Source organism: Giraffa tippelskirchi, chromosome 3 (assembly GCF_054371585.1).
Source record: "Giraffa tippelskirchi isolate mGirTip1 chromosome 3, T2T-mGirTip1v1.2.pri, whole genome shotgun sequence".
In the NCBI taxonomy this organism is placed as follows: Eukaryota; Metazoa; Chordata; class Mammalia; order Artiodactyla; family Giraffidae; genus Giraffa; species Giraffa tippelskirchi.
Genome location: NC_137277.1, coordinates 86,629,445 through 86,640,867, shown reverse-complemented (window position 1 = coordinate 86,640,867; position 11,423 = coordinate 86,629,445). Strand labels below are relative to the sequence as shown.

Sequence of the window (11,423 nt, the reverse complement as noted above, 5' to 3'; positions counted from 1 at the left end):
AAAGAGCAATTAAAATCACAAATGCAACACGGAAATCAAGAGGAGTGTAACGGCTCCGGGAGTTGTCTGGTGGTGGAGTCATTAGCTGGTTGTTGCTACAAAGCCTCGCCGTGTGCTTCGATGATTAAGGGGGGAAAAAGGGGGTGGGGGTGGAGAAAGTAAGAAAGAAAAAGAAAAAATAAAAGAAAAATCTTTTTAAACTCTGGCAAACCCGTTATTGGTTTGGAGGATTGGTTGTTTTGTTTTGCCCGGCTTTTGTTTTTCTTTTTGCTCCAACCACGCTGCCTGAAATATCTCTACCCCCAACATCGCACCCTTAAACCAAAGGAGAGGAATTCCGCGGGCAGCAGCTGCTGCTACAGAAGTTAAAAAAGAGAAGCCCCTTCCGCTAATATCTGTAACGACAGCACCGATGTAATTTGTTTTGAATGTTCATTTTTATTGGTGTTCCCTCTGCCAAAATGTGCTTGATTACAGAGGTTTGTCCTGTGATCATTGCGCACTCTAGACAGGGGAAGGTGCATCGACGAAGGTTCAGCTCAGGCCAGATCAAATCCCGGGCTGTTTAACGCTGAAAGGCTGCATGTTGCTATTAGTGTTAAATATATGGCTAATTATGCGTATGAAAATTAAACATCAGTGTTATGCTAATGGGGCGCCTTCAGCTGCGGATCCGAGCACTTGAGACTACCATTTAATCAAATGAATCAGTAACTAATACATCTGCACGTGTGAACTTTCACAAGATCATTTCCCCGTTCCCGTCACACCGCTAAATTATGAAAGAAATAATTATCAACACTTTCTAATTACCTAACAAAGTAATTTGGGATTCACCGTGGGGCTGGAGGGATAGGAAACCAACAGCCCCTTCGCAGCCAGCGTGGTGCGCGCCACGCCTCACGGGGGGTGGTGGCTGTGTGGTGGTGGCTGCGGGGGGTGGGGGGGAGCTTTTGTGGGCTTTTCTGTACCTAGCGCTCCAGAAGATAGAAGGAGCCTTGGCAGCTTTTGCCCCCACTAGCCCTGCCCTGGGCTCGGTGGCGCCCGCTTTGACCCTGGAGATGAGAATCCTGGGCGACCATGAGACGTGTCCACAGAGAGACGCGCGAGCCTACGACTGGCTTGGTTTTGCCGCGGGGTTTGGTGTCCCTCAGGACTCCTGCACCTCGGGTACTATCGCCAGACCCCAGGAGGCCGGAAAATGACCACCTGGCACCCGCTGCTCAAGCCGAACGGAGCCCGCCAGCTCCTAGGCTTCACTCTGTGCCGCGCCCTTGGGGGGAGTGAGCCGGGGCGCTCCGCGCAGAGGGAATGGAGAGGGGAGGGGGAGGCGGAGGAAGGTGGGGAGGGAAAGAGGGGGTGGGTGTTGGGGGGAGGGGGGCGGTGCGGTAGCCTTTCCTGGGAGGAGAAGCGCGGGTTCCTGGCTCTCTGCTCGCACTGTTTTAATCACACCGGTGCAGCCTCGAGCTGGAGTGGCCAGCTTGGCCTGGAGCAATGCGAGCGGGCCCCAGAGAGCGGCGGCGGCGCGGCGGCCGAGTGAGTGAGTTCGCCGGGAGGGCTCCAAACCCGCCCCCAGGGATGTGGCAGAGGGGACCCAGGCCAGGCAGGCGCGGCCAGGAGAGCGCTGCGTTAGGCACAAGACTCTCCGGAGGATAGCACTCTGTTGCCCTCCTCCAGCGCCCGGATTGCGCGACTCAGCGTACGGGAAGCCGTGGCCGGGCTCCAGAGCCGCCCTAGTGCTGCACCGGACGAGTAGCGATGGTTAGAAGAAGAGGTGCCCTAGGCCCCGGTGTTGGGGGCGGGCGGAGGGTGGGGACTGTAGGAGGTGGTGGGCGGCGGTGCCAACCCGCTAGTTGGTTTCTGGGAAGCAAGCGCGCCGGAGAGACGCGAGGCTGAAGAGCCACGGGCCGCTGAGGGCCCGGCGCGGGCGCCGCAGCCCATTGTGCGCCTCACGCTGCGCGTTGTGTTGCAGAGGAGCCCCGGCCTGGAAGTGTGGATGCGTCTCTCCGGAGGCCCGGCAGCCTCGCCCGCTCTAGTCCAGCGGAGCCGGAGCGCCTCGGACCAATCCCCGGTGATTATGCAAGACAGCGGACCAATCAGCTCCGCCAGCTCATGAATATTTATGACCTTGGCTGAGTCAAAGCTTTGAAGCGAGTTTGGGGAGCTCGGCAGCATCATGCTTAGACTTTTCAAAGAGACAAACTCCATTTTCTTATGAATGGAAAGTGAAAACCCCTGTTTCGCTTAAATTGGGTTCCTTCTTGTCCTGAGAAACACAGAGACCCCCAAAAGGGAAGCAGAGGAGACAGAGACCCACACCCAGACCCCGCGAGAAGAGATGACCATGACCACCATGCCAGAAAGTCTCAACAGCCCCGTGTCGGGCAAGGCGGTGTTTATGGAGTTTGGGCCGCCCAACCAGCAAATGTCTCCTTCTCCCATGTCCCACGGGCACTACTCCATGCACTGTTTACACTCGGCGGGCCATTCGCAGCCCGACGGCGCTTACAGCTCGGCCTCGTCCTTCTCCCGACCGCTGGGCTACCCCTACGTCAACTCGGTCAGCAGCCACGCGTCCAGCCCCTACATCAGTTCGGTGCAGTCCTACCCGGGCAGCGCCAGCCTCACCCAGAGCCGCCTGGAGGACCCAGGTACGTGCGCCTGCCAGGGAGAGGAAGAGGTACAGAGGGAGGGAGAAAGGGAGGGGGAGAGAGAGAGAGAGAAAGGAGGGAGAGGAGAGGAGGAGAGAGAGGTGGGATGGGGGTGGGGAGGGCGCCGGAGCAGTGAAAGGTTTCGGGTATCAATCTCTGCATCCCTGTCATAGAAAAGAAATTAAAAATATATATATCCACCCAATTTGCAACTATCCAGCAAAGGATAAATCCAAGAGCGTCCCCTGGCATTGGCGGGGCCTCTGGGCGGCTCTGTGCGCCAAGCACACAATGCCCTGCTGGAAAACAGAAACCCACATGTGCACGTATTAGTCTCGGTAATTATTTATCGCGTAGCGCTATAAACAATGTATGCAATTAAGGGTAATTAAACCTCAACTACCGCCTGCAAAAATAGCAAACTTTCCCTGCAAAGGGAGGAGCTGCGCGCCTGCAAACTGCCCCAGTCCGCCTGCAGCGCCCGGGGTCGGGCCCTTTGGACTTGGCCGGACCCTTCCCCGGCTTTCGGAGTTTCTTGAGCGATCTCCCTCCTGCTCCTTCCTCTGCCACCCCTCTGTGGTTACTTGCTCTCGGCTCCCCACACTCAAGGCAGTCCCTCGCCTTAACAACGGCCCCCACTTCTGCTGTCCCTCCAGGGGCTGACTCGGAGAAGAGCACGGTGGTGGAAGGCGGTGAAGTGCGCTTCAATGGCAAGGGGAAAAAGATTCGCAAACCCAGGACGATTTATTCCAGTTTGCAGTTGCAGGCTTTGAACCGGAGGTTCCAGCAAACTCAGTACCTAGCTCTGCCCGAGAGGGCGGAGCTCGCGGCCTCTTTGGGACTCACGCAGACGCAGGTACCTCGCCGCTGCCCCACCGTGGCGCCGTGCAGGCTTCCCGCGGCCCACCTGCCCCCTGGAGCTTCATTTCTTGCTCTCTGGGCTTCGGGGGTCGGTATGCGTGTGTGTTTGTGTGTCCTATCCCTCGCTCTCACATCTCTCCTTCCTCTGTAGTTTTCTCTGCCCTGGCTCTGTCGCTGCACTCTGTACTCTGCGCTGCCAGCCGCGTGGCCCTCGGTCCCTGGACAATCTGATTAGGGGCACAAGAAGGATTTCCCTAGGCGTTTTGTTTGGGAACTCTGAGGTCACACGTGCCCGAATAACTGGAACAATAGACTCGGGGGTTAATCCCTTCTTTGCCTTTAAAATGTATGACTAATCACTCGGGGCCTGGGCCCAAGCCTCTGTCTCCCTCCTCCTCCTCCTCACCAAGTTTGGTTGCGGGTGGGGGGAGGTCCTTTCCTTCGCCCTCTCACCTCCCAAGTCCCAGAGCCTGGAGGAGAAACGGACCCTTCCTTCCCTGTTTTCTCCAAGATCCTGGGGATCCTTTGGACGTTCTGATCACGACTGCCGCGGGTTTCCAGCGTCCAGGACGAGATTAGGAGCAGAGTTGGGAGATGCTAACAAGGAAAGGTTGATTTGAGTCCAAACGAAAAGTTTAACAAAACCCGGTGGCCTCCTCAGTCAGCCCGCAGCTCACTCAAGGGCAGAGATGATGGAGCAAAGAGAAGGCGGGTCGCACTGCAAATAAATTTTCTGCACTTCTTTTCTCCACTCTTTTATTGATGTTCACACTGGAATTGAAGGCTCGGTGTTTTGTGGGCTCTGTGTCTTACCCAGACGAGTGCCGGCCTCGGGCTGAAGGCCTGGATCCCGGCGCCGCTCACCACCACGCCCCCTGGCTCTCAGAGAGCCGCTCCAGCCGGCCTCAGGGCGGGCAGTGAGGCCTCCCAGCCTTTGGTTCTTAGGCGGGAAGGACGACTTGTATGCTTCTCCAGCAGGGAGCCTCCGGGTTGTGCAGAGCAGGGGGCCGGTGTGTGAGTGTGGGGGAGTGATATCCTCGTATCCTCTCACGCTGTCCCACGGCTCCCTTATCTCCCCAGGACCAAGGTAGGCACAGGGGACCTAGACCAAGTCACGTTGTTGTCCGCTCTTGCAGGTCAAGATCTGGTTCCAGAACAAGCGCTCCAAGTTCAAGAAGCTGATGAAGCAGGGCGGGGCGGCTCTGGAGGGTAGCGCGCTGGCCAACGGCCGGGCGCTGTCTGCCGGTTCCCCGCCGGTGCCGCCCGGCTGGAACCCCAACTCCTCTTCCGGGAAGGGCTCCGGCGGCAGCGCGGGCTCCTACATCCCCAGTTACACGTCGTGGTACCCCTCGGCGCACCAAGAAGCTCTGCAGCAACCCCAACTTATGTGAGGTTGCGTGCCGGCACCCGCCCGCCTCCTTCCCGTCTCCCACGGCCCGGGCCCCTCCCGCCTCCCGGTCCATCCACCCTGTCCGCGTGCCCTGGGTCTGGAGAAGAAGGGCCCAGAGAGGAAGATGAAGGAACAATGAAGGCAGGACGCCCGCCGCCTTCTTGGAGTCTCGCCCGCTCTGGCCCGGCGACTTCCCCGGTGCCCACGCCCGACCTCGGCCGCGCAGTGACAGCAGGAAGCGGCCTGGAAGCGCAGGTACAGCGGTCCGAGCCAGTGCGCGAGGCAGCCAGAGCCCGCCGGACCCGACCGCCGACCCTCAGCTGTATGGGACTATCAGGAAAACAAAACCATGTAGAAAAAGCAAAAGCTCTTTTCTGTCCTGTCCGTCTCTTGTCTCCTTTCGCTCTGTCTCTGTGCGCTGACGAAGTCGAGGTTCTCGTCCGTCCGCTGTCCTAGTTCTTCGGCCTCTGAAAAAAGTCACCAGGTCGGAGGAGGCTTGGTCCACCGGGCCACCCAGTTCCGAATACTGGATCGTTTTGTCTTTTCGGACCTTTTCCTGGGCCTGCCTAACCATCGGCGTGGCTGGTTCGGGGATTGAGGGAAACGAGGGAGGGGGGGTTTATTTATTGAGAAATGGACTTCTCCTGAGGCTGAAGGAAGGTTCGGCCCATTCGCGATTTTGCGGGCCGCGAGAAGAGCAGGGTCCAAACGTACCCATTCCTTTAAATGCACTCGGAAAAACGAATGAGGGGGACCTGGTGATTTTTAACTTATACAGTAACTTTTGTACTTCGCTGGTATGGAGAGGTTGGAGCCGAATGATTTGCAGTTTTTACATGTCCCGTATTATTTTAAAAAAAGAAGAAAATAGAGAAAGAAATGAAGCCAACAAAATTTCCTCATTTCAGGAAGGACGTTTGATCACTTTGCCTGGTTAAGAAGAAAGATCCTAATTCTTTCCTTGGAAGAGAGAGAGGGCGAACTGATGGGCAGGGAGAGAAAAAAAACAGGCAGGGTGCGCCAATGCCCTAATGCCAGGGGTAAAGTAAGAGGAAAGCAGCTTTACAACAATCCCCAGAGGCTTGACCACAGAGCACCACCTTGAATGCAGTCTCCGGTGCAGGATCTATTTGCTGTACATATTATTATTATTATTGTTCTGTAAACATGTTGCACATACTTAGCTTTTTTCCGTTCTGTTGTGTGTGGCTGTAAAACCCAATGCTTTGTGAAATGAGAATCTTGACATTTTACTTGTGAAATTTGGAAAATGTGATCAATTGAAATCAACCGTGTTTTGTGTTCTCTATGTCAAAGTTTAGTTTTATATTGAGAACGTTAACTTATTGCTTTGTATCTGGGGGGGGAAAGAACTTTGTAAATAAGTTATAAAGTTTCTTTGAGACAGTAAAATTATGGTTTCAAGAAAGAGTTGGCTGTCTGGTGTGCTGTGTGAGGGGGTGCTGGGGCTGTACCAGCAGGCTCCCACCTCTGGGCACAGAGAAGGCAGGGGCAGCCAGTCCTGGCTCCAGACATAGCAGGATAACAGCGGAGGCCTGTGAAGCCCCTGCTAGGGCCATTCCTCAAGCTGAATTCCTGCCCATCCCTGCCTGAGTGAGAGGATAGTGGCAATGGTCCCTGGGAAGGGGAATCACGAAGAGGTGTGGCCTGGCAGAGCCAGGGCTCAGGAACTAAAGGACTGTGAAGGCCATCTGAGGTGAGATGGAAGCACAGCTCACAAGCAGCCACCCTGTGAGACGTGTATGTGCCCTGTGCCCAGTCACCTTGTGAGGCCTGGAAGCCTGAAAGTGGAGACACCCGACTTTGCCCCTTGCCTCTGCCGGGATCTGACCTCCCGGCTTTTTCTGGCCCGCAGGGCACTGGATCTCCACGCAGAGAAGAGGAGGCCAGACGCCCGGAAAGGGGCCGGAAGGACACGTCTGTCATGCTACCCCCCAATCAATCAGCGAGCTCCGGGGGACAGTCCCAAGGCGCCACTGGGCCCCTCCAGAGCCACTCCCACCCACCCAGGCCCATCCATAACTAGAGGCCCCTGCCTGCCTAATGACCCCGGGCTTTTCTCTGTGACTAGGAGATGCTGAGGTGCTGAGGGAGGGGCAGGTGGGCTCAGCTGACTCGTTGGAACCTGAGAGCCTGTCAAATCAAACCCTTATCCCACCACCATCTCAGAAGTCCCAAGGCCAGATGGTTAAGGGGTACCTCCAGTGGACCATTTTGATCAGTTCACTCCAGAAGAAGGTGGGCTCTGAGCCGCTAATATCAGTCTGGCATCATCCTCCTGGGCCTCAGACCAACCTCAGCCCCAGACCCCAGAGTGAGCTGAAAGAGCTCGGGGAAAGCTGCGGGCCCCGACGGGCTGCTTTGAACGATTCCCGCTTCCCTCAAACTTGCCTTTCGACATTGCTTCCCATGGGGGCTGGCCCTCCGCCTTTGGGGGGCCCTTTGCAGCGCGCTGTGGGGAGCAGAGAGAGGAAGGCAGTGATCTGTGTTGTGACAAGCACCCATTTTTCAATTGGTGCTGGTGAAAGATCAGATGCGCCAGGCTTTTCTGACACCCTTTAGGAGAGGGCTGGGAAGTTGGGGGGGGTGGTAGTGATGGAGGGAGCAGAAAGGTAGTAGAGGATGGAGCCCATTACCTCGAGGCTCCTTCAGGGCCTGAGATTGGAGCTTTTCCTCTTCTACAGGCCCCCAGAACCTGGAGCACTAGTGGGGGCGATGGGACCTCGGAGACCTGGATGCTGGCTGGGCAGTCGATGGCAGAAGCTAAGGAGAGAGAACTGGTTTCCCTGGGTGGGATCGCACGGGGAGGCAGGGACCTTCCTAGATTTGGTTTCCCTTGCAAGATGTGACTTTGCTAGAGGGGAGGTTTTGGCAGATTTCCTCCATGCATCCAACTCTGGTACCTCAGACGACAGACAGGGCCAAACGCCTGAAGCCACAGACAAAATCTGTTTGGTCAAGCGGATTTTAATACTTTGAGATATTAGCTTATACTAATTTAATAATCTCTTGCTAACAGTTCAAATAGAGAAATTATTAGTTTTAGCTCAACGAAGGCGGTCTTTAGTTAGGCTCTATTATAATTATAAGCGGTTGTACTTTTAAAAAATGTTAATCTCAATATAGGCCTAATTAATGCTGCCTTGTTACTGACAAGTAGTTCATCAAATATCTGATTCAAAGATTTTCATAATGAGTACATTAATTAAACTATGAATAATCTAAAGGTGGTTATATTTAAACAATACCTCATTATACTGATTAAATACTGATTTTGAATATTATGTCTTAACAATTGTCACTTAGAAAACACAACCTTTCCTTATGTATGAGTCTGTAATGGCAAAATGCAATTTTGGGATTTTTTTCCCCTTGTTCAAAAAATGTGAACCTCATTTTAAAACACTTCTGAAATAGGTTACACACAGCTTAATGATTATCAAAATGACTCTTTTCTGCAAAAAAAGACCCCAAAGTGCGCGTACAGCTGCAAACCCAAGAGGGTCAGCATCATTTCACTGTATTCTCTTCTTGATTACAAGCCGGGCCCATCAAACACAACATAATTACAGTAATTTCAGGTTTATTTATTCTAATGCAGTTTCCCCATCTCTCTGGTAATTATGAGCAATTTTTTCGCCCAGGGAATCTTTTTGCATTAACAAAAGAGATAACGCACTGAAAGCCAAATTTGCTGTGCATTGAGAAAAGGAAAAAAAAAAAAAATCAAATAGGTGCGAGCTGCCATCTCTGCAATTCTCCGGTACCGAGCCGGCAAATTGCTTGCAGGTGTATGGAACAAGCTTGTCAATGGCCGGGCCTCCAAATTAGCAAATGCACAGCATCGAAGTAATGAAGACAGACTTAGCAAAATTGCCAAACAACAGATACCTCTTTAATATCTTCTCTCACATGCTCACTCTAAAAGGGGTAAGGGTAGGGGTGGAGGGGCAGAAGCAGCAATCCCCAGCCCCCTCCTCACTGGTCTTGGGTTTCATAAGCCTAGGACTTTGTGGTCCCGCAAGTTGTGGTCTAATTGTGGAAGAAGCAGTCTCCTAAATCTAGGCAATATTTTTAAATACAAAATTGGAAATATGTTTATAATTCACAACTTTCCTTCATTGCTTATTATGTTTTATTTTTCTTTCTTTGTTTCTTTTAGAGCTCTGCAGAAGGCTGGGTCAGATGGCGCTCCAGCTTTCCCTATTCTGCACTAGTTTTAAGAGCCACAAAAAAGTTTTAGAGTTTCCCCCACCTGCATGCACAGAAGTATGAGTTTATTCCTAAGAGTCATTTGATGTAGAAAATAACCAAATCTCTCCTCTTGAAGAAATCATCAATTTCTGTCACCTAAGGAAAGGTAGGTCTAGGAGCTGGATGTAAAACCCGAGATACGCGATCCCAAGAAAAAGTGGGCCCCTAGTTATACATTTTTATCTTGCTACCCATGACTTGCATTCTGTATCTTTAAAAAAGAAAAGATTTCAAAATTCTCCAGCTTTTGTCATCTCACTGCCTGGGTTAAACATCCCTAAATCAGAGGCTAAAGCGAACTTTTCTGCTCCTCATCCCTCATGGCCATAGAAATCCCTATCAAATGCAGAGAGTATGGGGCTCTCCCTCAAAGAAACCCTCCTTCCGTCCCAGCTCCACAACAAACCCCAATTCCGTGTTGGCTGGCAAACGGTTCTAAAGGGTACTTTACCCAGGCTCAAGAAACTGTCACCCCCACCCACTTCTTTCCTTACCCCCGCCCTCATTCCCCAACCTTCAGGGATTAACACTTCCTGAAACATCAAGTGTTTTTATAAAAAGGAAAAAAAATAATCCTGACATAGCTGACAAGAAGTTTTGATGGAAGAATTAGCTGGTGCATACATAATCACTCCCCCACCCTCCTACTCCCGGAGTGGGAGCCGCTGCGGCGGGTGCAGCTCAGCCTTCCAACCCTCTGAAAAATGAAACCGGTTTCCACCCTTACCTTCTTCAGTGTCAATTTCAGACAATCTGGACACAATCTTTGCTACATCAAATCAAAAGGGTCGAAGACGGCTTTTGGCTGGGAGAATGACAGGAAAGAAAAGGCAAAAAAGAAAAAAAAAACAACAACAAAAAACAAAAATAGGAAATACAAAACCGACCAAAGCAGAGCAAACCAAAACCAGAAAACCAAAAAGAAACCCCCAGCCCCATCCTCCTATCCTGAGGTAAAGATTGGAAAGAGGTCCCCAGGACCAGGAGCCTGCGAGCGCCGGAGGCTTTTTGCAGCGCTGCGCTTGCAGAATAGGACTGAAAATTTCGGCTATATAGCCTCTGTCTTTATAGCTGATGAAAAAAATTGCAGATTATTAGCATAAATGTTTACTCTTCATTACGCTGATGACATTGTGCACTCGAGATCTTGGTAATCTTTGGGAAAATTATGAGTAATTTTTAAAAATTTTAAAGCAGCAGCAGTTACCATGCAATTCAGGCTAATTCTGCGTAGGCTCCGAACGGATATAATTATCGAGGAGTCAAGATGTTATGCTAAAAACTATGCATTGATATTCCCATTTATTATGTACATACAACTTTGACAATGTTGATGCTTGAAATAGCAGGAAATTGTCTTGCGCAAAAATTACAGTCCATATTAGGACATCTGAAATTGCGAAGAATTATATAGTAATTGCAGGCTTTCAGATGGGAGAGCCAGAATGCTCAAACTAGTGCAAATGTGGATAAAATTACAGATCAGAGCAAAAATTAGGGAAAAAGGGGGTCTGGGATTTTTCAGGTTGGCTATAGGATTCCGGAAGTGTCTAATGCCACATGATTGCTGTAGCTTTAGAGGAAACATTCATGCCTCAAATAGCGCCTTGGCCAGGGTGGCTTTAATTGAATTTCTTGGGCTTTTTCTTTTAATAGGGGCAAATGAGAAAATTGGCCACCCAAGGCAAATTTTCACTGTTTCCTCCTGAACGTGTCGGGAGGAGAATCCCTTTTCCCGCGTGCCTGCTGGCCCTAGCTGAGATGCCCGAGAGGCCGGGCCCCCCGACCCTACATGCGGTAACTGGGCAAGAAAGTGCCTGAGCCGGATGCCCACCTCCTCCTAACATTTTTTTTTTCTTTTTCTTTCCAGTTCTCTCTTCCTTCCTTACGTCCCTTTCCCAAATTCTTGCAAACCCCCTCCAGAGCGCAGCCAGGTAGGGCCCTGGAACTTTGCAGGCCGAGTCCAGGGGGCGGGAGGTGGGGTGCGGGGGTAGCTGGCTGAGGAACTGATGTGAGGCGATCATCACACAAGGACAGAGTGCCGCCCGGTGCCGGCGGGCACGAGCCTGTTTTGGAAGCTCTGGGACGGGGCAAGGGAAGGATCTGAGGATCCTTGGGGCCCGCCCAGCGACCTCCTCGGCGTTCCTTTGATCTCCACCGCGGAGAGATAGACCCCCCAACCCCCACCCCAACACCCATTCTCGTTCGGGTGGCGCTCCTCTCGGGCACTGAGACAGCCTGCGACT

At 52.3% G+C, this 11,423-nt stretch overlaps 1 protein-coding gene across 2 annotated transcripts; it reads left to right on the top strand.

Annotated features, from left to right (window-relative positions):
- The first annotated feature begins 1,994 nt into the window (after positions 1-1,994).
- Positions 1,995-5,286, top strand: DLX1 (distal-less homeobox 1). 2 transcript variants are annotated; one of them, XM_081584870.1, is made up of 3 exons: positions 1,995-2,651; positions 3,308-3,507; positions 4,649-5,286. In XM_081584870.1, the coding sequence occupies exons 1-3, from the start codon at positions 2,339-2,341 to the stop codon at positions 4,901-4,903; spliced, it is 768 nt and encodes a 255-aa protein (XP_081440996.1). In that variant the 5' UTR covers positions 1,995-2,338; the 3' UTR covers positions 4,904-5,286. The 2 variants fall into 2 exon arrangements, with proteins under 2 accessions (XP_081440996.1, XP_081440998.1); XM_081584872.1 differs by lacking the exon at positions 3,308-3,507 and having other exon boundaries at positions 2,339-2,651; positions 4,649-4,725.
- The last annotated feature ends 6,137 nt before the right edge of the window (positions 5,287-11,423 follow it).

What these genes read in the sequence shown, in the direction of transcription:
- DLX1 (XM_081584870.1), top strand. Translation starts at nt 2,339, where the DNA reads ATGACCATGACCACCATGCCAGAAAGTCTCAACAGCCCCGTGTCGGGC. An exon ending in GAGCCGCCTGGAGGACCCAG is followed by an intron (nt 2,652 to 3,307) that starts GTACGTGCGCCT and finishes CTGTCCCTCCAG; the next exon opens with GGGCTGACTCGGAGAAGAGC. An exon ending in TGGGACTCACGCAGACGCAG is followed by an intron (nt 3,508 to 4,648) that starts GTACCTCGCCGC and finishes CCGCTCTTGCAG; the next exon opens with GTCAAGATCTGGTTCCAGAA.